The 27,182-nt window shown below is 36.6% G+C and overlaps 1 protein-coding gene across 5 annotated transcripts in view; it reads right to left on the bottom strand.

Annotated features, from left to right (window-relative positions):
- The window catches only part of THO2, an 87,082-nt gene extending 60,134 nt beyond the window's left edge, over window positions 1-26,948 (bottom strand). For 2 of the 5 annotated variants that reach the window (XM_088864596.1, XM_088864597.1), the window contains exons 1-7: window positions 26,739-26,948; window positions 26,440-26,594; window positions 25,482-25,607; window positions 25,002-25,048; window positions 16,529-16,570; window positions 848-907; window positions 559-621 (exon numbers count right to left, since the gene is read on the bottom strand). In XM_088864596.1, coding sequence (XP_088720722.1) covers window positions 559-621; window positions 848-907; window positions 16,529-16,570; window positions 25,002-25,007 — 171 coding nt within the window. In that variant the 5' untranslated portion in view covers window positions 25,008-25,048; window positions 25,482-25,607; window positions 26,440-26,594; window positions 26,739-26,948. Of the gene's footprint in view, window positions 1-558; window positions 622-847; window positions 908-15,706; window positions 15,731-16,528; window positions 16,571-25,001; window positions 25,049-25,481; window positions 25,608-26,439; window positions 26,595-26,738 lie in introns of those variants that run through there. The other 3 variants (XM_020662350.2, XM_011631105.3, XM_088864595.1) reach the window with 2 other exon arrangements.
- Window positions 26,949-27,182: the final 234 nt, after the last annotated feature.

The raw sequence follows: 27,182 nt of genomic DNA, 5'->3' as shown, positions 1-27,182 counted from the left end.
AAAGGCCATAAGCTATGTTATGACCTAAAACTTGACCATAGAGGTTTGCCATTTAACACCCAGCTTCAGTATAGGGGTTGAATCATTGCCACAGGTTAAACCTAACATCCCAAAATACCATCCAACCAATCAAAGCAACACCATGGCAATGGGAATACCATTCGAAGCCTTGGACCAAAATCCACCTTCAAACCAATCCAACAAGCCGCACTCAAACATGAGCATGACATAGCAAAGCTAAGCCTTTCCTATTAAGAAAACCCAAAATGAGTATGCTACTTTCTTACTGCTCAATTTTCTTTGATGGTCACAGAATATGCCTACCATGTTGCATATTGCTTGATGCTCACTATTTGTTGCTTCTTTGAAGTAAATGATGGTGTGACTTCTCATTATCAATAAAAAATAAAAATAAGTAATAACAAAACAAATTAGAGTGTCATATCATCCATGCCTCGTTTATTAACGAAAACAGGTTTCAATTTATTCTGAATACTGTTTGCATGAATAGATACAATATTCAAACAAAGCAAAAAGGCAAAGAAAAGAAAACTATACCTCTTTGGCCTTTAAATCTTGAGCCTTGATCTTAATCATTTCACATTCCCACAAAAATTCTTCCTGCGATACATACAAGCATTCAGTGAGACCGTCAATTATGCATGCAAATTCATGTTGAAGACTAAAATCTGAGAAAAACTGTTCCTTCAGTACAAACAAGCATTCAGTGAGACCATCAATTAAGCATACAAGTTCAGGTTGAAGGCTAAAGCAATAATAAGAGCCATGATAAGTAAGGATATTCACAAAAAGAAGAACGAACGGGGGGGAAAAAAAAGAGTTATACCTCACAGCGCTCCTGAAAAAGCCTTAAGGGAACCAGACCTGATTCCATCAACCATTTTGCCTGAGACAGATACAAATATAGTGAGCAAATGATGAGACCCCCAACAATGATACTTTCAACAATACTTCCAAAACAAGAGAGACACAATTCGATGCTAAAGATATGTAAAGTACAAACAACATATATTCAAGGTCAATGCCTTCGACACTAGAATAAAAATTCGAAACTATTTCTAAAACAAAAACGTTCTCAGTTATGGAGAGGCTAGAGACACCTTAAGGCCCTCCATTTGATAATTCTCAAATTCTCTTCCAGGATAAACATGAGCACCTATTGAAAATAAACAACAATGTAGCAAAGAACTCCAGTAACTTACAAGTTAAGATTTATAAAAGCAAACCGAAGACCAGAAACTTTTGGGATTTTTCCAAAGATGTCCTAGGTCATATAGAACAAGGTCCCATGGGCAAGTCCAAGTATGGCTGATCATAAGGGATCATCGATTTTTGGAAATGTTTCCTTGGCTAGCTTTCAGGGAATCCAGAATAGAATAAAACAACAGGATCTTTAAGGCCTCCTATATGGGTTGCTTAAGAATCAAGAAACACATCAAGCACTAGCACAAATAGTTCTTCACAATTCATAGTAGAAGGCTCAGTTCATAAATAATATCTTTTAAGGCCTCCTATATGGGCAGACTAAAAAACAGATTAAGAAGTAGAACAATAAGTTCTTTGGATTCATAAAGGAAGACTTAAGTTCATGAATAAAAGCTGCTTGCCTGACTCAGCCTAGGCCACAACCTGTAATCTTAAGAGAAAACCCACCATTGGGCTCCTTAAGGCTCAATTACAGCAGCAACTCCCACAATAAATCAGAGTTTCCAGGGCCAGGATTCTGAAGACTTTTATGGCCCATCAACTTTGTTGCAATTGCTCTTGTAACAGGTTACGTCTGTTTGTCGTCATGCTCAATTTCATTGTAGAAGAGTACTGGTTTAATGTCATTAGATAGGCTAACAGAGTTACATGAAACCATCAAGATTAGCAATCATCATGGAGGGGGGCCAGGGAGGAGGAACCTGCCTCCCATCTCATGTTCCATGAGAAGTTCAATAAAGGTCGATTACCTTACATGAGGGAGTATAGGGGAACACTCTTTCAGTACGTGAGCATTTGTTTTGCTTTTTCCTTTATTTTGGACCATCAATTATGTCATTTTTGCTTGCATTCCTTATATGACTACCTATACTTCTTGATCTATCAAGAAAAGCAAAAAATCATTTTACCATGCTCAAAAAAGCCATTTCCAATGAACTAGGTACATGTTACATTCAAGTTTCATTGAAACTAATTTTGCCTTATCTTTCAACAAAAGAATGGCAAATAGCTTCACACCCCCTCAGTCATCATCCTCCAATTTCATATTTCATTCCCTCCCTAATCCACGACCTAAGCTCTCACTGAGCCGCTTTTCATTCTCCTCCGTGTTCCAATTCTGACACTCATTCCTGAACAAGCTTCTTCACAATTTCCATTCCATGTTTCCAGCCATTTTACTCATACACCTGATAGCGGAAGTAAGAAGGCACATTTTCATTAGTATTGTCTTCATTGAGTGATATTCCTTATTTCTCAATATGCCAGCAGAAAGACCTGTCATTCTCATAGATTATCTTCCACAATCCTTGAGCTACCATTCTCAAATGTTGTCATATTAACTTTACTAAACTCAACCCCAACAGTCAACTTAACTTTGACCCACCCCCTTCCAACTTACAATGACCAAGACATCAATATTTCTCGCCCATCACCCTTCCCACAACAATTACCCCTACCCTGATTTGTTTCCCTCGATATGGAAATTTTGTTGTCATCTATACACCTAACACTTGTTATCTGACAAGCCTTAGGAGCAATAGCCTCTTCTTTTTCTACAATGCCATCCCCACTAGATAGCTGCCATAGGGTTGGGCCCATCAACTTGCCCCCATACTGACTCCAGCCATATCTTTATAAATCAGAGACAAAATGAATGCCTAGTCCAAATCAGACTATGTGAGAGTTATTCGGGGTCGGCAGCCTACAAAGCCCTGAATGCCCATATTCACCCAAAGGGGTATGGTTCCTGAACTCGCCAAAGTTACTACACTTAATCGGATGAGTTTGTGTAAACTTGGCGAGCTCCTATCACAACTCACTTAATTTCTAGGACATGTTGGGTCTAAACCGAAATCCTATTTAACATTTTCTCTTCAACCAAACCCCCATTTGACCTGAAATTTGAGGTTCACGGTCATTTTGTGAATCCTCAAGCTACTGAAAAGATAAAATTGAAGAATAAATAAATAAAAAGATCTTGAATATGTGATATTGTGATTTTGAACTATTTCTTAGATTCATGGACCAAATTTGATTTAGTAGGATCTTTCACTCACATTTTTTTCCACCAAGAACGTTTTATGAAACTCTTTGACCCCTGAATTTGGAGTATCCTACATTCATGAGATTTGCAGAGTTACAACAAGCAATCGATATTTCATAATCAAAGGTATAGTACAGCTTTTAGTACCGGTCCTTATATATTGTATTAACCATCGAAATATGGTCAAAAGAAAAAATTTCTATTTGATGAGGCTTCTTCCTAAACCTATGAATTCCATTGGGCCCATAAATGATAAATAGGTTTATTGTTTTGCTTCTGTATCTTCCAAAAGAGAAAAAGATCTTTGAGAGTTGTTTCATGGATCCGAAAGAGAGTAATTGGCTTTTCCCAATAACTAAAAAATGTATCATGCTTGAAAAAAGTGGGGTTCGTGAGGGTGGAGGAACCGGATTGGAAAAAAGAGGGATTTTAGTTGTAAGACACCCAATGAAATAGTAGTTGGAATTGAGAACTCATTCAAAGAGAGATATCAAATATCTGGAGTTTCTTTTGTATCCTATGCAAATACACGGATGATCCGATCCGCAAGGACCATGATTTGGAATTGTTTGATCATCTTTCTCTAGGAAAGAAACAAAACATAATCAACTTCAATTCAGGACAGCTATTTAAATTCGGGAAGAATCAGCATGAATCAGATTTTTTGAGGAACGTATGGAGAGAGAATTTGATTTGGTTAGGCAGTATGTGGGTGATAAACAACGATAGGTTTTTTAGCAATGTACGGAATGTATCGTCAAGTATTCAATACGATTCCACAAGATTTATTTTCGTTAAAGTAATGGCTTCCAACCAATTGAAAGGACCTTCTGATCAATCAAGAGATCATTTTGACTCCATTAGTAATAAGCATTCGGAATATCACACATTGATGCATCAAACGGAAATTGAGAAACTAAAAGAAAGATCAATTATTTGGGATCCTTCCTTTCTTCAAACGGAACGAACAGAAATAGAATTAGATCGATTCCCGAAATGCCTTTCTGGATATTTCTCAATGTCCTGGCTATTAACGCAAAGTGAGAAGCAGATGAATAATCTGAAATCTCTCACGCAAAGTCATCATTCCAATTTGGAACCCCAACTCCGCGATTCTGACAAGGAATCTTCACGGACTCTATTTCCATGAAGTTAAGAATCTCGATTGCTTATTCTAGGAATCTCGATTTCAACACTTTAAGAATCTCACATCCATTATTTATTTATTCACGATTCTACATTTGTTGGATCTCGATTCTTCACTTGTTGAATTTGTATTCCACATGTAATGATACTCGAGTTTTTTTTTTTTAATCCAGATTCCCAAACATTAGGCACCAAGGTTCGTAGACACAAGAAATCACAAGTTAATGAAACATCAGATCTCTTTTCCACCCTCATAGAATCTCAATCTCTTTTCTTTTTTTTTCCGAGAACCGTAATACCACAAAATCAAATGCTTAAAAGTTTTAAGTGCACAAATATGTGACTTTTGGATTGGTTCAGATATTTATGGTTTTGGATTTTGAGTTATTTTGAAACTGGACTAGAGACGGCTATCTCACATAGTTCAAATATATATTGTCTCACATAGTTCACATTTGAGTTATTAGCAAACTTGAATAGAGATAATTGTCTTCCAACCAAGCCTTTACCTAGGCCCCTAGAGGGTCTCCATCATCTTCCATTATCACACAAAAGTTCATCGCTAAGGCCCGAAGGGGCAGAAAAATAAAGAAATTGTAGCCCCCCTAGGGGAGCCCCTTATCTCTCTAAGCAATATTCCCATTAGTGTACAATGAAAGTCGTGTATCAAAGTCAATGTATCTATTATTTTTTAATTACGCTCAATATGTAATCTTCAGTTATCATTTAATGTCAAAATCTCTATATCTCTATACATTTGTATTATTTTTTAATTCATGCAATATGTAATTTGCAACTAACTTCTAAACATGTCACTATCGATCCATTTGTCCACTAGATGCTTGATTATAAGGGGGTTACAAATCTTGATTGTCAGATGGGTCGAAACTTGAATCCAAATAGAGATGAATCTCAATTCAAATCTAGGTCGAATCTCAAATCCAAATTGGTATGAATCTCGATTCAAAATGTCCAGGAATCTCAATTCCATATTGGTCGATTCCAAATAGGTCAACTTGATTCCATTGACCTACAATTCTCGATTCCATCTATGTAGGGATCGCGAATCTATTTTCGTCGAATCTTGATTCCTATAAAATAGGAATCTCATTTCCCACTATTTTTCTTCTGCGGGTGTCGATTCAAAAAATAAAAATCTTCTAGCAGGCCATGATTCCGATTTCGATTCCTAAAATAATTCAGGATCGGAATCGTTTCCAACAACTATGATTTGTTGTCCTCTGTATCAATTTATAGGCTTATTTCCACCAAAAATCTCATATTTACAAGATATTAAATATCAAAACATTATATTTGGTTAAAAAAATTCAAGTGTGGAACATGAATCCCTTATCTAGTTTACAGGTTTCAATTTGGGGTATTTGAGGACCCTTTTACAAAGATTGGAGGCATAAATTCTAGCCAAGTGCAAAGTTTGGGGAATTGCCTTCAAAATTTTTGGTATCCAAAATTGGTTTTTTTTTTCATTTAAATTAATATAAAAATTTCTTTTACTAATATATTTTAGACTTTTAGTTTGTAATTTTGCTGCATACTCTCAAAACATCGTAAGATTAAATATTTTTTCACTTTCATGTAGACACAAATACTTTTTATACGTATACCCGCAATAACTTCTATGTTTTATTTTTTTCTCAAAAAAACCTCTTAATGTTTTTTTCATGTCGGTTTTGTTTTGTTTTTTTAAAAAAAACTTGATGATGCCAATGAGATTTTTTCTGGCTTCTTATGGCTCTAGCATGCTTGAAATGTCTCAAGAGTCTCAAGAGGATATATTAACATAGTTAGGGATACGTACAAGGGAGTACTAAATAATACAAGGACAACTAATAGAGAGACAAGTGAGTTTTAAGTGATAGTAGGCCTACACCATAGGTCATCCATGAGCTCACATCTCCTTGCTTTCATTATGGACGAGTTAACTAGGTATCTATAAGAGAAGGTCCCGTGGTGCATGTTATTTGTGGATGACATAGTTTTGATTGAAGAGACTAGAGACGACATAAACGCAAAGTTAGAACTTTGGTGGGATGCTTTAGAAATTAAATGTTTTAAAATTAGCAAGACTAAGACCAAGTGTATGGAATGCAAATTTAATAATAAGAGGAACATAAACAAAGAATTAGTTAAGATTGATGGCCAACAAGAACCTAAAAGAGACTATTTTCGATATCTTAGGTAGATAATCTATGATAAAGGAGAGATTAAGAAAGATGTTGCTCATAGAATTAGAGCAAGGTGGACGAAGTGGAGATGTGCTCAAGAGTCTTATGCGATCATCGCAGACCAATGAAACTAAAAGGGCAATTCTATAGAACCGTTATAAGACCAACCATGTTTTATAAGACAAAATGTTGGGAGGTCAAGAAACAACATATTCGTAGAATGAGTATAGTTGAGATGAGGATGTTGAGATGGATGAGTAGCTAGAAAAGAAAAGATAGAACTCAGAGTGAATACATCCGGGGGAACTTAGGAGTACCTCCAATAGGCAATAAGTTAAAGGAAAGAAGACCTAGGTGGTCTAATCATGTGCAGCATTGATCTAGAATAGAACCGGTTAGGAAAGGTGATTTGGTACAGGGGGAAAGCTCTAAAGAGACAAGGGAAAGACCCAAAAGGATATGGATGGAAGTAGTGATAAGAGATATGAGACTTATGGTTTAACTGATGGTATAGCCCTTGATAGAGCAGAATGGCAGAACAGGATTCGTGTAGCCCATATCAAATAGTTGGATAAGCCTCAGATGATGATGATGACGATGTTGAGATATTTTCAATAGCTTGCAATGATCCGAGTTGGCTCGGCATTATTCCAAAGCAACATTTCCTTTACAAAAACTCGTGATTTAACTTTTTTATAATTTGTTGTATGCAAAATATTATTCAGTTTTTTATGCCTTTAGAATGCTTGGTTTTGTAGGTTTGGGAGAGGGTTTGTGTGTGTTGAGGATCGAGCAAGGCGGTATGGGTTGAGAATAGATTCGTGTAAGGGTAGACGACGTGCACTTGTTGTGGGAAAGAGATGTTATGCAGTCCTAACCACCTAAAAAATCACCTTGCCAAAGTTTGGGGTGATATGCGGCCTTGTGAAAGTGTGTCAGCACAAGTGCAACAACAGATGCTGCAATTTATCTAGGAAGCAAAAGGAAATAAGGTGCAAAGACAGAAGAACTGAGGAGATAGAGAGACTATTATGGACCTTCATTTTAGGAAGAGGAGGAACATTTCATGGCCCAACTTAAGCATGCAAAGAAAGCTAATCTAAAAGAGATGTATAATTTATTCTTGCATGCCGAAGTATTCATCCAGTGCCTCAAGAACAAGTAGTACAGAGCATGGGGAGATATGGCCAAGAATCCTAGCAAACTTTACGTCTTCCACATTTGTAGAGAGGTATAGAACTTCTACTTCTTCCGAGGCTTCCCAACCCCATCCACCCCAGTACATAGCCTTCACATCCTACTAAGCCTACCTAGGGTCAAATTGACAACTTTCTATATAACCCAAAGGAAAACGGAGGATCCTCAAGTCCATATGAGCAAAGGCAGTCAAGAAGAAGATACAAAAGCAATAACGAAGTTTAATGGCTCATTGATCCCAATTAATGCCTGAAATTGAATATTATCGACCGATGATATCCACTACAAAGAATGCAAGCCAAGATTCAATTGCCCAACTACATTTGAGGATACAGGCGCTTGCTTGAATGAGGAGGTGGCCTAAGTTCACCTATTTCTTGATGACTATAAGGTCATGTGGTGAAGGATTAGGGTTACTATTACATCAGATGGCCGGAAGGATGGGAGAGGAAGGCATCTTAATAAGTTTTTGGTGTAATACCTTGGAGCAACAGTCATCCACACTAGTGTATACGTCTCCATCTTGATAAATTTTTTGATGTAATGCCTTGGAGCGACAGTCATCCACACTAGTGTAGATGTCTCCAACAAACTCAAGAGTGGGGCTTTATTTAGATGCTTGGTGATGTAGTAGGCAGATGGGGAGGAGAATATAGTTGAGCTGCTTATGGACAATGCAACAAACTACAGTAAAGTAGGGAAGTTCCTTTTGAGAAAAAGGAGGTATTTAGTTTGAAGCCCATATGTAGCTCATGGAGGGCAAAATTATTCTTCTTTTTAATTTTTATTCAATTTCAAAAAAGGATGTATATTATGATTTTAGTAGGGTTTATTTTTAAGGTTTTAAAGTTTTTTTTTGGATTCTAGGGTTTTTTATATTTTCTTTATTTACTATTCATGGGCACTATTCATAGCATTGTTCATAGTTACTGTTCATGGATATTGTTCATGCGTTACCGTTCACGAGTACCATTCAAGAATTATTGTTCACATGAGTATTTTTGGAATTCTAGTATTGTTCAGGGGTATTTTAGAGCCTTAATTGTTACTTGGGTTTCAAGTTAATTTTGAGTTTCATAAGCTTATAAAAGGTTGGATTTCATATTTTGGGAGATAGATGTTGTTGGAATAAACTTTACTTTATGAAAAAAGAAAGTTTTCTTCTCTTGGCTTGATTTACAGCCATATTCTTTCTCCAATATTGATGATTTCACTTGTTTAAAGTTCAAGAAAAGGGCAGATTTAATTTCCCACATTTCCTTCCTAATCAAGTGGTATCAGATCAAGGTTTGAGGACGACTGGAGATTGCAATGGCTGGTCGTGGAGGTCTTAACTGTAGGGATACCAATCTGATCCAATTGCACAAGAAAATCAACAACTTGACGGAGAGGGTTACAAAGCTATTATTGCAAAAGTGGGCTACCAACATCGTGCCTTAAAAGAAGAGAAATCTATAGGGGTAGATCAAAATCATGAGGGTTTTAATGGAGAACGGCGCTAATCAGAGTCCGGCTCAGAGTTGCAGCGGAATGATGAAGCTTCCTTCAACCACCCGTTCTATGCACGCGCTACGTGTTGGGAGCCTCATATTCAGGAGAATAAATTATGGGATTTAGTTGATCTACATGATTTGAAGGAGAACGAGGCTGAAATCAGCAGGTTGTAAATTGGGATTAGCCACGCTTAACTTTTGTATTGCTAAGAGAAGTTGGGATACAGATGTGTGGTAGTCCGAGAGGACCCTCTAGACGGGTCTCTCGGTACAAAAATGGTCAGCAGACCCTTTACAAAATGGGGGCCTATAAACCTGCCCGATTACAAAGGATTTACAGTAAGTTCACAAAAAAATTGGGCTTATAGAATTGCCCGATTACAATGAGATGTTCTACGTTGTATGCCTTTTGTGTCCCTGATCGAAAAAAGGAGATAGTTTGGGCGTTGTCTTCTTCTTGGGTCCTAGCCCCGTCTTTTGCCAGAAGATCGGCAAACTCATTGCACGTCCTCCAAATATGCTTCCATGAAACGTCTGTATCCCTGCAAATGTAAGCAATTTCATCAAAGATTGAAACTAGGTACCATGGAGGTGGAGTCGTCCCAGTTGCCTAGGATATAATATTGCGTGCGTCTCCTTCCACTAACAGGTGTGAGCCCCAAGAATGGTTGTTGAGACCCAACAGCAACGCCATGGCTTCGGCATATTGAGAATCTTTGTGGCCTAGATGTTTAGAATAGGTGAAGAGTATATTGCGATGGTGGTCTCTAAAGACACCTCCGGCTCCTACAAGGCCGGGGTTCCCCAGGGATCAACCATCGAAATTGAGCTTGATGGTGCCCTCCGGAGGTGGCAGCCCATTGTTTGATCTTTGCACCTTTCATGGATGGTGGTAGAGAATGTTTTCCCATTGGCTGAGAAAGGTGTTTGCTGAAAGGCCCGAGAACACCCAATAGTTGGATGCCCAAAATGTTACTAGAGTAGTAACCTTGTAGAAGAGTGCTGGAACCTAGAGTTTGGGACCTTGGAATATTCTCGTATTCCTTTCTACCCAGATCACCCATATGGAAGCAGCGATGGCAGCCTTCCATAAGGTTCTTCCGGCGTTCGGCCAGTGTGACGCATGTTCCAAGGAAATTAGGGCCTTGACTGTCGGTGGAGTAACCCATTGGAAACCAAACTGCTGCAATAATTGACTCCAAAGGTTGTGGGCTAGCTCACAGTGGATGAAGAGGTGTAGATTCGATTCCTCCCCGCTCAAGCACATGGCACATCTGTTGGGGATTGGAATCCCTCTCTTTTGAAGCTGGTCCATTGTGAGTGCCCGTTGATGCCACCAATTTTTTATACATACTTAGATGATGAACAAAATTTTGCAAGAGATCCAATCTATGATGATGATCAAGATTTCGTGGGTGGACCGATCAAAAACGAAGTAAAAGGTCTTAAGGATATCAAAGAGGTAAAACATTAAGGAGATTTAGGGTATTGGGATTAGAGTAGCACGGTGGACGTGTGGTCGAATCAGAAATTAAAAATTGTGGCGTGGCAGAATCAGAATTTAAAAACTGTGGCGCTGGTTTCCAAAAGTAATGAAATAGATGTTGAGAAACCCTCTAAAGTACAAAAAATTGAGTTTGGAGTATCTTACATGATTTTCAATGGGAGTTCAAGAATAACTTAATTTGACAAATTTGCATTGATTCCTCGATATACATATCAGGATCCATTTCTTAAGGAATTATCTTTACCATGAATAATATTTGAACCAACAAAGAAGAAGAAGGTTGAAGAATGTGGTTTTGACATTGAATTCATCTTAGCACACTTCAAACCTAAGTCTTAATTGTTTACTTAGGTTTCAAGTAAATTTAAGGTTTCATAGGCTTATAGAAGGTTGGATGTCACATTTTGAGAGACAAATGTTATTACAATAAATTTCATTTTATGAAAGAAGAAAGTTTTTCTTATCTTGGCTAATAACAAATTTCATTTTATGAAAGAAGAAAGTTTTTCATATCTTGGCTTGATTTACAGCCATGTTCTTTCTCCAATATTTTTAATTTTACTTGTTTACGGTTCAAGAAAAGGGTGGATTTAATTTCCCACCTTGCCTTCATGCATTAAGAAAATGATGGAGGGAAAAATTATCCTTATTTTTTATTTTTATTCAATTTCAAAGGATGTATATTATAGTTTTGGTTTTAAGATTTATTTCTAGGGGTTTTTAGTTTTTAGGAATTCTAGGATTTTTATTTATTTTTTACTTATTTCATGAGTACTATTCACAAGTACTGTTTATAGAGATAAAACTGTCTTTACAAATTTTTAAGTTAAGTTAAGATAAATGGGTCAATGTATTATTTGTTTGGACGCTTTGTTGCTTCGAACATTAGAATATAATATATAAGTGGTGTGGGGCCTTGATGGGGTCATTTCACATGATTTTTAGAAATTGAAAGAGATAAAAGTTTAGGCTTTTGGAACCCTAGCTTGGGGTGTGGAGAAGAAACCCTAGATTTCTTTTTCTTTTTTTTTTTTGATAAAAGTTAACTGTATTTCATTGAAATAGTTAATACAGAGGTATTAAAACCGAGGGTCCCTAGGTGGTGGGACTCCTCGTAATCGGTCGTCAGACAACCTTATACAAAGAAGTTAAGAGAACAGCCCTTTATGGTACAAGAAATGGGGTTATAAGTCGCCCCTTTGTACAAAAAAAATTGTGTGATAAAAGACAAAATTAGATGGCCAAGAGCTGTTGTTCCTTTATCCTTTTGTGTCTTCAGTTTGAGCTCTGGTCCCGTATTTTGCTAGAAGGTCAGCCAAGTCGCTTGACGTCCTCAAGGTATGCGTCCATGAGACGTCCATAGCCCTGCAAATGTCAATGATCTCATCAAAAATGGGAGCAAGATACCAAGGAGGGGAGGAGTCCCCCTAATCCCCAAGAAATAATGTTACTAGCGTCCCTTTCCACAGTAAGATTTTGCCCCCAGGACGAATTGAAGCTTTTCAATCCCAAGAGGGCCATTACCTCAGCATGCTAAGACTCTTGGATGCCCAGGTATTCGAAGTACGTAAACAAAATTGCCCGGCGGTGGTCCCTAAACACTCCTCCTGCTCCAGCATGACCAGGGTTTCCAAAGGAGCACTCGTCGAAATTAAGTTTAATGGTACCTCGGGTGGGGGGTTGCCACATATGGGGTCCTTGAGCCTTGCGAGGGCAGTGGAGCATGATATTTTTCCAGCTGTAGAGAAAAGCACTAACAGGGAGACTAGCAAAGATACGGTGATTGGAAGCCATAAAAGTTACTAAGGATGTAACTTTATGGAACAAGGCTGGACCTTCGGTAGCTATTCCTTGGAAAATCCTAGAGTTCATCTCATTCTAGATTGTCCAAATAATAGCTGCCACTGCAGCTTTCCAAATTGTTCTCCCTGCGGCTTTCCAATAGTGCTTTCCAAACACTATAAACCCTAGATTTCTTTGAATTGTGATAGAAATGGCTTTGTTTCTTGCTGATTTTACTGTTCTTTCAGATTCTACATCAGTAGCTCACTATATAAACTTCATTTTAGAAGCGAGGGGTTAGGTTGAGAAAGGGAAGACAACTACAAAAATCATATATAATGACTTACACGTCATTAACTTAATGGGCCAAATAGGAATCATAAGGCCTGCTATCACTAGATTATCCACCCCATACTTGACTATAAAGTCAATCCTAAGGTCACAATTGGGATTGAAGAAGATGGTAGGATCTGAGGAATGTGTTTCTGCAGCTATCTCTACGATTCAACCCGCAAGAGAATTCAAAGGAATCATTAGTGACTGCAGGTTTTGAGATAAGCGTGATCAAATTGTTGTTGCCCCTGCAAGACTTGAAGCAGTCCTCAAGTTGGTTGATTCAGATGTAAAGCACTGGACCGAGCAAAGCAAGAGATACAAGCCCATTGCAAATACCCGTATCATCGGAGAGAAGTGGACTGACACACTACACCACCCTATCCATGGAGCACATAACTTTCAATTTCGAGTTACAATATATAGTTTTATCTTAATTTCTAATTTGACCTAACCATTAATATCAATGCATTCAGGTTTCTTCTTTAACCCGGCATACCACAATCAACCATGTCAGAGCCATCACCCTACCATCATAGTAGGGGTGAAGTTCTACATTGGAAGATTAGAGCTGAATTGAAGCCTTAAAAAAGTAAACTTCTGTTTGAAAGGTGACCTAGCAAAGATCTTTAGTTTGCCGCAGTTTGTATACCAAAAATGTTTGATTTGTTCGTTTAGCTTGCATTATATATGAATATACAAAGCGAATCTAGGTCAAACCTTACGAGAAGTACCATACATCTAGAACCATATTACTTCGAAAATTCTCATAAATCATTAAGTATTACAATAGAACTAGTCTATGTGATTTTAATCTTATTGGACTACTTCATCTTCTCCCTGTTAAATGAGATAGTAGGAGAAACACGAAAGCAATACCCCTCTCTTCCAAAGAAATGCAATCAGGTTCCAAACCAAACTTCTTCCGCCATAGGGTGCAAGTGAAAGTTAAGTACATTTTAGTGGATCCACACATTAAGGAGGAAACTACAACCTTAATCAAAAGAAGAGGTGGCAAAGGAGGGAAGTGAAGAATTACAATCCAACGAACCTAGACTACATATTTGAGGAAGATCATGCAAAGGAACGCTAGCAAAGCAAGAAGAACCGATCATCAACAAGAAAATCCTTGAAGAACAAGCCAGTCCAAAGCCAGAGGAGCAAGGGAGAGAAACCAAGGAAGCCACCGCAAAAGGCAGAGCCAGAGAAAGATTATAGGTAGGATGTTGATAGGACTCATTTGAATTTGCCCTAGAAAATTAGAAATTATGGATCCATTGATTGTTACATTAGATTATCAGATAATTTGAGCATGTCCATGCCAATTAAATCAATTTCTATCATTTTCCATTTTGTCTATAAGTTTTGTAAGTTGCAACTTTTTACATTTTTATTTTTTCTTGTTGGATTAATTATATTGTCCCCGCCTTTTGGGACACCTTTATGGGCACGTCGAATTTGACTCGAAAGAGAAAGTCCACTGACTCATCACACTGAGTCGCTCCAGGTCCCTTCAGAGTCCTAAAGAGAATCTAAGGTTTCTAACACTGTTATAGGCCAACACTCACAAATAACACCAATGGATTTCTCATGAATTTCCATCTTTCCTCATTCCATGGTATTGCCAAGTCTTTAAAAAATAGGAATTATGGTCCAACTAAGCCCCCTGAAAATCCTAGTCGGATTGTAGGTTCCTAGTCAGTTTGTTCAATTCAGGAAGATCCGTCAAAAATTGACCTGAAAAAATGTGAATTTTTTTAAAAAATACATTGATGCCATTCTGGATGGAATAAGTTTTGGTAGAAACAGATGGAAAAGAGAGTGAAAGATTGACTTTTCTTACGTGGAAGTTCAATTCAAATAAGTATTTTATCAAAGGAGAAGATCACAATTCAAAGGAGCCTAGTTAATAAATCAAAGGAAAAACATTAGATTTAAAAAATAAAAAATAAAGAAAGAAAAAACATATGCTCAAAAAAGGTAAACAGAAAACAATCTGAAATTAGAAATTGTAGATCCACATGAATCTCTACTTCAAAAATTCATGTCATTGCACCAATGTGCTATAGAGGGCATGACACAGGATCTCCATTTGGGCTCTGAATCAAAAGCAAACCAAAATTTGATATTCAAACTTCAAAGGAAATCAGTAAGAGAAATAGAAAAGGAAAAAAAACAATTGCCCTCAAAAATGGAGAAAATGTAAAAGAATCTAGTAGAGAGAGAAAAGGTACACAGGACACCTGTTTTTAGAGAAAAATGGGTTAAAATGGGTCAAAAGGTGGAAAATGTGGGTCCGATAATGGAGTATGAGAAAATTGGGCAATGACAAAAATGTCCAATGGCCAATTTTTTGCCGAAAATCACCCCTTTCACCCGAATGAGCCAGGCCATTTTTGAAAAAATTAAGGGACAGTCAGCAGTTCTAGAGTATCTGGAACATGTGACTGCCCAACTCCAAGTCAAAAGCAGATGATTCATATGCAACTTGGGGATTTTTCAATCATATATATTACCCGAGGCAATGTCTAATAAGAGTGAGGATCATGAACTTTCCCTTTACCCATCCCATGCCTGGGTAAAGGAGGTGGGTTGTGTTAGGTTGGCAGCCAATGTAAAAATTTGCCACATCTTATGATGAATCGTGAAAATGGAGGAACATGATTCATGTAACAGACCCAAAATAATTGGGATAAAGTTTGGATGATGATGATGTTGAGGTATTACCAGAGATCCAAGCATTTATGAAGGCCAAATTCTAATATGGAAGAAATAGTGTAGTGCATCGTACCATATCCATTTCATTTGTATTTTGGAAGTTTATTCCAAGACAAATGAAAGTATCGATCTTAAATTGCATCTGCATGAGCTTTCGACCTTTCTCTCACTTAAAGAAATAGCTTTACTGCATGAACCAATAGCATGTCGTTTCATGTCATTCTAAGAACATCAATATCCATTTTGACCAAGCTTTAAAATCATTCAATCTGAAACCTCTCAGCAATAATGGAAGATTGCCACGAAATTCAAAAATCAGAAAAACAAATAAAACTAAGAAAACCTACAATGTTGCAGCCTGGATGTCAATCTCTCATAAAATACAAATTCTATGCAAGTTGAATGGAAGACTACGAGCAACAAAATCATATTGTATGCATTCCAACAATTTTATTTAAGTGAAATGATCACTTGTTGGGCTGTTGTACATGTTTGCATTGGTTTCTGTCTTGATTTCGATAAGAGGGCCTCCTTTTCATTTAGGATTAAAACAAGTATTTTCTAATTTGTTTCAGGCAAAAGCGGCAGTCTCTCCCATGTGTGAGAGAACTTAAAAGATCATAGAAGGTGGCCCCCAGAGAAGCCACTAAAACACATTACTGAAGTCACCTAAAAAGTCGCCAAAACTCATATGGTATGTGTTTTGCAGCAGCATCTAGACAACACCTAAATGAGGCGAAGTAGAAGACATAGAATGCTTCAATATAAAGATGTATCACTCAAATGTAAGTAGATATTATGCAAAACAATCATATGATCCAGAATGAACATGATTTCAAGGACAAAAACTATGTTTATGTGAATGCAGAGAAACGTCCATTGTACAATACATTACCAGTTTGACAAGACGGGTGCGATAGTCCCCAGGCAATGTAAGCTGCAACAGATTTAGAGTACAATAAGTATTAAATGATCCAAAATAGAAAATAAAATAAAAACTATATCAAGATAAAAAACAGGAAGATGGAAGAGGAGAAAATACACGTAGATGAATGTTTCATGCAGCATTTAAGGTCATTTTAGTTTTTTTCTCTTTTTCTTTTTCATTTTTGGTGAATTACAGATACAGCAATTCACCTACATTGCAAAACTAATAGTGCCAAACAGACAATCAAACAGAAACAAGAGAACTTCCCAAAATACTAAAGCTGATTATACCCTAAGGATAAGAAAAGAACCACAACAACATCACGTAGGGACAAGAAAAGAAATATTACGGAGCAAAACAGTGTTTTCATTTGATCTTTCATGCTAAATAGTTATGCTAAGTTGTAAACTAAGAATTAATTAATAGATAGAAGCCATGTAATATACAACAAAACTACCAAAGTTCATCCATAAGTAATAACTAGGTAATGCTTTGCACAATTTCCTCCCCAGAAGTAATGTATCTACAACAAAACTATTCAAGTTCATCCATAAGTAATAACTAGCTAATGCTTTGCACAATCTCCTCCCCAGAAGTAAGATGATAAAACTTAAAATATTTATCTATTAAAAATTCAATTTTCATTTTTACTTCATTTTAAGCCATTATTGTTACTTTTATAGTTGTTTAAGTTTTGTAAGATGATAAAACTTAAAATAGTTTTCTATTAAAAATTCACTTTTATTTTTTACTTCATTTTAAGCCATTATTGTTACTTTTATAGTTGTTTAATTTTCTAACCGCTTAAAAAAATTTCCTAATATTTTTATGAATAAGCTAAATAATCTCATAAAAATTTATTCGTATTAAATAATCAGCCTATAAAAAGCCGTTTCTCGATTTTCAATTAAGTTTTCTTTTCCCCCCCCACTCCTATATCCCTATATTATTTATAAAGGGAAATGACCTTGTGAGACCCTCCCACACCCATTTGTGTAGGACCCCAAAAGATCACTATTGAATTTGGCACAGATCTCTAGAAAAGTCAAGTCCCACACCCATGTGATAACTTTTTTAGAGATCTGTGTCAAATTTAATAGTGATCCTTTAGGGTCCTACACATATGGGTGTGGGAGGTCTCATAGGATCATTACTCATTTATAAATAAGGAAGAACAAATAAAAATGTAACTCTAAAATTTCTCACTGCTCTTATTTTCCCCTCCAAATTTCCTAAAATATCTCCATCTTTCTTTCTCTCTGAAGTGTCATCTCTAAAATCTTTTAACTTAAAAATGTATTTGATTTGTTTCCTAAATTCAATAATAAAGTTTTTCTCATTCATGTCCATCTTTCCTTAAAAATTCTTTTATGTCCTTAAAAATATTATATTCCTTTTGGCAACTCCATCATTGAATTTCGATAACAAATAAAAGAGATCTTAAAGAAAATATGTTTTATAGATTAGCCTAAATTCAATAATGAAGTTTTTCTAATTCATGTCCATCTTTACTTAAAAATTCTTTTATGCCCTTAAAAATATTATATTCCTTTTGGTAACTCTGTCATTGAATTTCGATAACAAATAAAAAAGATCTTAAAGAAAAGATGTTATAGATTCGACAGATAATAAGAGAGTGAGATACTTTAGGAAATTTGGAGGGGGAAATAAGAGCAGTGAGAAACTTCAAAATTACACTCTTATTTAATATCCATTATATACATAAAGATGTATGCAGAACAACTATAAGAGAAGTCCCAGGCAGAATATGGACAAGCAAAAGTCTAGATTGTCCACTGACAGTTTCATGTAGCCGACCCCAAATATTTGGGATAAGGCTTGGATGATGATGATGATGATTTCCACTAACTGTTTCATGTGTCACAAGGTTTACTATCTTGAAATGCCTTGCGGATGCGTAATATATGAAAGAGTTTATTCTGTTATATAACTAGCATATATGATGTTTATTCAAGGTTTACAGCAGAAAAATAGTCTATTGAGAGTACAAATACATGAATTTGAAAACACTTAAATTTCAAAGAAAGCATCCAAAGAACTCTAGATATAGATCATCAGGATTCTCTTTCACACATTGCTCCAAAAAACAGCCCGGCTGCCTACACCATATGAGCTTTCAGAGCCTCTTTTGAACAAAGAGGTGGAACTCACGAGGGAGTTCGTGAACACAAATAAGGAAGCATGGGCTCAATAGGAGATATCCATTATGACCAACCCTTGGAGGGATAAGAAGAGGAGTCAGATGAATTTGTTCGTCAACTATCCTTTGGGACAATTTTTTTCAGATCTATTGATGCTCTTGATGACAATCATGATGCCCGTACAATATGTAAATTGAGTGAGATGGGTATTAAGGAGGTTGGAGAGTAGCATGTTGTTCAGGTGGTCACAGTCACAGACAATCCTGTTTCTAATTAGCTGCTTCTTAGTATCTTTTGGACACCATTCGCAGCCCACTGCATAGTCATTATGCGTAACGCTATTGGCAGTATATACAAGATTGATTGGAAGCACAGTTAATAAGGCTAGGTAAGTTATAGCCTTCATCTAAAAAGCAGATGCCACAACCGCCATCCAAGGGCCACTACATCATCTACATAGAGGAGGGGATGGAGGAAGAGGAGGAAAACGCAGATTCAAAAGAAACAAAGGTGAATGAGTGCTATGTTGAAAAGGGATGACTCGATGATGAAGGACTCACCTCTGATGTACGGGATGAGGCTGCAAGATAGATATAATATAACCTGGCACTTTTAAACATCAATTGTCGAATGGCTTAGTGGCTATATCAACCCCCTTTGGGGGCCTCATTTACGAGGGATTTTGGGTTCGATTCCCACAAACCTTTTTTTAAGCCCTTCTTTATTGTTTTTTAAGCTCATGTTTATTGTTATTTTGGGTAGGCCCAAAAGGACGTGGTTGGAAATAATTCGAAACGATATGGGGAATTATGGCCTCACTGAGGGTATGGCCTTTAATAGAGCAGAATAGCAGACCAAGATTCGTATAGCTCACCCCAATTAATTGGCAAAAGGCTATGATGATGATGATGGTGTTAATTGTTATTTTAACACTTGAAAAAAATGACAATAATGATGGCAATGTTATATGGGGGGATTCGAACCCCAGCCGTGAGGTAAAATATGCGTGAGCACCATCCAAAACACCATTTGTGCTACTTTTGACTTAAGATTGACATAGTAATTTATATAAACTATAAACTTTAGCGTACACTTCACTCGGCAAAAACTCGCCTTGCCCTTAGGGCGAGGTCGAGTTACTCGACCGATTCCGAATGGCCTTGGCCGAGTCTCATAACACTATTATGGAGTCTGGTCTATGGGCTATGTTATGCTCAAAAAGTCGGCCACCCAACTTCCTGAGCAGCGCCTCACTGCCCCGCACTAGGACTATTCAGGCAAAAATGTCCTTTCCCCCTTGAAATGGGGTAAAATTGTATTTGGGATGCATTTTAGCCCCCTAAAACCCAAAACAAACCTATTTTGTCTCAAAAAAACTTTTTTGTTAAAAATGAAATTTATTAAGGATCGCAACCGAATTTGTAGTTTTCGATTTCAGGGAGAATCAAAAGGCATTCCATCATAAACTTTTTAGGGATTAAAGAGGTTGCAAAATATAACTTTTGGCAACTGAAAGTGACTGATTCAAGCTTATTTTTATTGCATTTTTTAAAGGTTAGTAAATTCAATTGTTTAAGTTTATGGTTTCGCATTTATTGTGAGTATTGTATTATGTTATTTTTTGCTTTGTTTTTCATCTATTTGTTTTTGAAGTTTGGCTTAACATTTATGATGATATGCTTTTTTTAGATTGCTATTTCTTGAAGAAAAAAAAATTCGTTGGCTGTATACTGCATTATGCTATGCTTCATGAGTGGTTTTTTTTTTTAATCTTGCTATTTTTTGTGATTATAATATATTTATAGCTATGTTTTAGCTATATTTGAAAAATATAACTCTATGTATGGCTATGTCTGTAATTAATAATGCAAAATTACAGATTTATAACTACCCAAAAAAACATAAATTTATAAAAACCCCTAACCCCTCCCCCCCAGCCCCCCCCTTATTTTTCACACAGTGGTCACCCAAGTCACTACCGCCCATGCAGTTGGGATCCCCGACCACTTGAGCAGTCGCCCCCATCTTTTTTAATGTTGGGGCTATGGATTATGTATTGTAAGTTTGTGAATATATTATATTTACTTTTGGGTGTGCTAGTATTAGTAATTTAGTACTTTGGTTTGGAACTTTGGAGTTTAGATTATGGGATATTGGGATTTTTATATTTTGTGATGTGTTAATGTGCTATTGTCAACTTGTCATATACTTTAGTTTGGATTTGGCATGATTCCACATAAAAATGTATAAAAATATACATGAATATGCATTATTTTATACAAAAGATGCCCCTAAAGCAAAACTCATGGATATCCCATGTCTCCCTTCTTAACCTGGGTCGCCTAGATCCATGGGCGCTCACTAGGCACTAGGCAGTCTAGACCTCCCTAGCCGCCTAGGCACCGCCAAGCCTTTTCTGGAGCACTGCCTGGGCGACTGCCCAAGCGGGGTCCAAAGCCCAATTATGGGTTGGCACCGAGGGTATCCCCCTTCTTTTGAGGAAATAAAAAAATTCCCTAAGGACAATTCGGGTCTTTTTGACCCACGAAATAGAGTAAAGGCGGTGTTTAGGGATATTCTAAAACCCCAAAGTGAAAAAAACTCCAACCTAAACCCTAGAAGCACCCTAAATTGATCAATTTTGCAAATTGCTTTGAATCAAAAAATTTGTGAGGTTTGTAGAAGCATTCAAAAGTTTACCCCTTTCTTGTTGGAATTTTTTCTAAGTTGCTTGCACGGGTATTATAAGATTTAAGAGGTGAGTTCTAGCTCTGTAATATTTGCTATTTGTTAGAGAAAATCATAGGCTCAAGGAGAAGTTAAATCAGCAAAAGAAGGATCATATCCAGTCCAACGATTAGGAGAATGCTATTGAGTGGTTATTTGGAGACCTTGGGTCTGAAGAGGTCTTCCCTAGGTAGAGTTTGACTTGGGATACAGCTGAGGAGGCTTCAAGTCCAGCTTCTGATCCTAAGAGGGCCACCGAGTATCAACCGTTGTTGGTACTTCATAAAGGGTGACAAAGATAAAGGATGATGAGGCGGATTCAAAAGAAATTGAGGATAATGAGCAATATGTTGAAGAGGGTTATGATTCTGATGATGATGGCCTTGATTCAGATGGAGATGCAAGCGATGATGAAGATTCTAACTAATATGATTGAAGAATCGAAAATATCCTCTCTAATTTTGTATTTCATATCTTTTATATTGCATCATCTTGTCTTGGTTTTGGGCTTTTATTGCAGACGTAGAGTCCGTATGACTATGTCTATGTGTGTGTAATTGTGTATCATGATTGTATGCCATTGTAAAGTATGGATTGGAGAGTTGGAGACTGATACACTATGGACTTGTTTATGTTTTTCACCAAATATTTTGATGATTTGAAGTTTTGAACATGTATCAACATTCATGCCTATAAATTTGCATCAAAATTTAGTTAGAATACATATAAATGCAAAAATACAAAAATTAACACAAATAACTTCATATATGTGCTTTGAACAGCAAAAATATTCATATTTCTAAAAACATTTCACCTCAGGGTGCCTAAGGTTCTGGGTGCCACCTAGGCACTACGATTTGGGAGCCAAGCCAGCAGCCTACAGGCTGCCTAGTGTTTTCTAAATCATTGCTTTCATAGCATTGCTCTTCCATGAAGTTGTCATAGGTAAACCTATCATTAAAAAAGTGAGATATATTTTCATGCTGCCTTCTTCAACAATGGAATTGCAATAAGTTAGAATAGTGCATACCCTCGAATACAGTCAACGGCCCTCTATTGGCACTACTTAAAACCTACCATTTTTTTTTTATGTTTACTTAAAACCATGCATTAAGCACGTTGTTCAAACATTTGAGTCTCACTATCTGAAAAGAAAGTGAAGCATCCAAAGCCCAAATTGAAAAGTAAACTCTTATCAAGAGTTGATCCATACCAAAAAGGCTACAAGAATAGTGCACTAAGTACACATAGGAAGGTGTAATCAAGAGTCTATCACCATCATCATCATCATTTGAAACTTATCTCAACTATTTGGATCGACTATACGAATCATATTCTGCCATTCTAATCTATCATTCACGGGTCATACCCTCAATCAGACCATAAGTCACCATATCGCTTCTCACTACTTCCATCCATGTCCTTTTGGGCCTTTCCCTTGGCCCTTTTAGAGCCCTCCACTTGAACCAAATTGCATCTCCTAATTGATATTGTATTAGGTTTACACTGCACACGGCCAGCCCAACTATGTCTACTTTCCCTAATCTTATCACAATTGGAGCCACCCCTAAGTTCCCTTAGATGTATTCAATTTGAAGTCTATCCTTTCTTGCCTTGCCACCCATCCATCTCAACATCATCATCTTAGCTACACGCATACTATGGATATGTTGTTTCTTGGCCGCTCAACATTCCATCCCATAATGCATAGTCGGTCTCACAGACGTCCTATAAAATTTCCACTTCAGTTTTATTGGTATATGTGGCAATCACATAAAACTCTGGATGCATATCTCCACTTCATCCACCTAGCTCTAATTCTATGCGTGACATCTTCATCAACCTCCCCATTCTCCTAGATTATCTACCCAAGATATCAAAAAAATAATCTTTTATAGGTATTTCTTGGTCATCAATCTTAACTCCTTCCTCATTTCTACTCGTGTTATTACTAAAATTGTATTCCACATACTTTGTATTAGTCCGGCTAATTTGAAAGCCTTTAGACTCTAGAGCATCCCTCCAGAGTTCTAACTTCGCATAGGAATTGCCTCAAGCCTCATCAATCAAAACTATGTCATTCGCAAACAACATACACCATAGTACCTCATCCTATAGATGCCTAGTTAACTCGTTCATAACTAAATACAAAGAAATATGAGCTCAACATTGACCCCTAATGCTAAAGAAAAAATTTATGCTAAAGAAAAAACGTTATAATTCTCATTTCTAGCCTATATTCTTTCTCTCACAGCAGATTCTACCAGCATAAATAAAGACTGATTTGGCATAAGAGAAAAGCCTTTCCCAAGCTGGTAAAGGAGAAGCATGAAACATCATCTCCCCATCTATAACCTCACTTTATTGATTGGTCTGAACAGGATACAACCTATGTGAAATTAACATAATGAAAATTTATAAAAATTCAGATTAGGACCTTTTGAAGGAAGGTCCTTTTACTAACATGTGTAGTTCCATTGTGAATTTATTTGGGTTAAACTTCAAAGCCCTGCAAGCTCTAAGTCTAGATGATCCGTGAATTTCTCTTGTATTTCAATACTTTCCAAGGCCCACGTCATGGCATCCAAGTCAAGAGAGATACATAGAACAACTATGCATAGAACAACTATGGTCGTCCCATGTTAGTATATTAAACTAAAATTGGGTTATCTGACAAAAACTATGGTAGAGCAGTTTATATATTAAGCCATTTGCAGATCCATGGTTCATGGAATGCCATCACTCGTCAGGTCATCATTTTCTTTTCACAAGTAACCATCAATACAAGAAGTATGCATCTAGTTGAGCTCAAAGAGAGCCCATTTTACTGGAGACAGATATGAAATAGAAAGAAGGAAGGTGGGTAGGAGAGGAACAAAGAGAGGCTAGATCAACAATAGAGAATGTGAAAGGTTAGAGATAGAACAGTTACGTGAATCTAAGGGGTTTATAATTCACTAAATATCAAGCCACGCGAAGCTTGTCCCATGGTAAGGTCATAGGTATTTCCATTGGTCATCAGATCATTAGCTTTTCATTATTTTATTTTTTCCTTTCCTTTTTTTCAGATTACTTTGGGTCATTAATAAACCATGAAAGATGACACTAGCATCATAAACAAGAGAGCAGCCAAATTAAGAGTAACTTCACAAAAGCAAGTGTATGCCACACAGATAAAAGGCAAGATCAGAATAATGGGTATAGCATTAATAACTCTATGGCAAGTCACAAAATCTTAGCAGTCAACTGGGGACACCAAGTAAGGGAATATATATATATAAATTCTAAGCATACATACATACATACATGTGCATATATATATATATATATATATATATATATATATATATATATGAAAAACACACATATGAACAATTATTCCCCACTATAATGCAACTCATTGCCACTCCTTAAATCTCTTACGAGTCCATCTTTCCTCATGCATAAAACAAAATGAAATCAAATCAAACATTTCAATGACATAATAATGCTAAACTATTTCATTTATCAACCCATAAGGATGAATTTTTTACTTAAATAGAAGAACGCACCAGCATATCATACAGGGAAAGGTAATTTCCAGATATGCCTCGTAAAACTGATCCAGACAGAAGTAAAATGCTTAGGAGCATACTGCTGTGACGCAATAAGCATTTAATAAATGTGAATTCTGGAAGAACAATTGCAAAAAACTAATATTACCAAGTTAAAAGCATTTCTTTTCTTTTCTTTTCTTTTTTTTTTTTTTTTTTTTTGTTGTAGAACTAGTGAGAGATGATTATAGCCCACCAATTTGGAGGAACCAAAAAATTTTAAATCGCACCCTTGCCTTTGATTAAAAAAATTCATATTTCCCTATTGCCACTTATCCCCAAAAAAAAAAATAAGTAAATAAATAAATAAATAGTACCATGCCACCACATCTCTAGGAGACCTTCAAAGTGAACCATATGATATTGTAAAGAGTAAACAAAGACAAATTATAAAAAAGTGCCAAATAAGGAAACCAGCACACCATTGTTGATACTCACATCTTGACCCATGTGTGCAATAATATCAGCAAACACAGAACCAAGTTCATCCTTTGATCTTTTGTCAGAAAACTCGACTGAATCAAGTGCTGTTTTACACTTTGCAAAAGGCAAATCACCACGGACCTACAATAAAGAATCAGAAAATACTCCTGTTATTTTAGCAAGATTAATATGAGTGAAGTATTCTAAAACAAAAGGATTAAGAGATAGGACACAATAGAGTGAACTCTACTATTTTATTTCTAGAGAAGTTTCCTAGAAAGTTCTTTGGATAATAATTTAACTTTGTTCTCGGTTTCTTTGGAACCTTTCAAGCTCCTCCTTCTAGATTTAGGGATGCATCAATGAGACACCGATATGCAAACCATGCAAGATAACAAGATCGTCAAAAGTAAATAAATAACACAAATGATTGAACACTCATCTAAAAATGAATTAACTAAACAGTAAACTGACCCAACAATTGTTTGGTATTTTCGTTTGTTCAACTGACATGCATGGCATAGCAAAGCAGAACAAAGGATGATTTCAGAAACATTTTTTTTTCTCTTCACACATAAACCATGCATAATCATCCAAGGGTAATTTTAAGAAGTCACCGAAAGAGGAAAGCAATATGCTGAAAAACCTAAAAAACGAATGTGCTGAAAAAGCAACAAACTAATATTCTGAAAATCTACAATATATTTTCCGCTTCTATTACTCATGGATGACCAAAATCTGTGAACCAGAACCCATGTTTCATCATGCAAGAAGAAGAAAGACCAAAATTTCAGTTGTTATCAATTAAGGTAGCGCAATATAATAAAAATATCAAATAAGTTTCAACAAATTTAGCAAACACGTTTCAATGACCAAATAAAATGGCTAAAATTTTTATGCCCCTAACCGTCATATATCAATGAAGAAGCGAAATAGGAGAGAGATAGCTGCTCAGAAAATAAATAGAACTTACCATAGTCCAGCAAAGCTCGTAAAGGAATCGCAGTGATGGTACAGGAACAGGCAGCTTGAACGAAGTCGAAGGTGCCTTCCATTCTCGAAGGCACTCATCTGTGAAATATTTACGCTCCACCCCTAAAGGGGACATCGCTCTTACTTTTTAAAACCCTAAGCCGTCAAAAATCGAGTACCAATCCAAACCACTTCAGATTCCAACGCCATTAACAAGAGCAAAAAAGCTTCACAAAACCCTTAAATCTACAAAGAGAGAACCGCATAAACATGGCAGAAACTCGAGAAATGGAATGTTACCGGAGAGTATAACTCGAGTGATTTGGAAACCCTAGTATCTGAAGATATTTGTTATCGTTGCTTCGTAATTTTGGCCGATAAACGAACAAACATTAGGTTAAAAAAGGGACAGAGAGGGCGAGAAAGTTCAAAATTGAGGGGAAAATGCAGAGAAATAGAGGGCGAGAGTGAGGGTTTATGGTTTTAAAGCCCGGTCTGATTTTTCACATGGATACTAATGCCGTCCTTGTTCCTTGGATATCAAAACCGCCATTGAAGGTGTAGTACTGCAAACGCTATGTGTACGGTGTAAACTGCTTAGAGTGGCTATCCACCGTCCATTATTGATGCCGGAAGCTAAAGTAAGCCACTGAGAGCATGGATGGTAGACTGCCGGTACGTCAAGCCCATACCTTAAAAACAACAAACATATATCGCATATAATATTTGGGACAGTAGTTGGAG

Source organism: Amborella trichopoda, chromosome 4 (assembly GCF_054954075.1).
Source record: "Amborella trichopoda isolate Santa Cruz 75 chromosome 4, AtrichopodaSantaCruz75HAP2 v2.0, whole genome shotgun sequence".
Classification (NCBI taxonomy): domain Eukaryota; kingdom Viridiplantae; phylum Streptophyta; class Magnoliopsida; order Amborellales; family Amborellaceae; genus Amborella; species Amborella trichopoda.
This window is presented reverse-complemented; position numbering and strand designations above follow the sequence as displayed.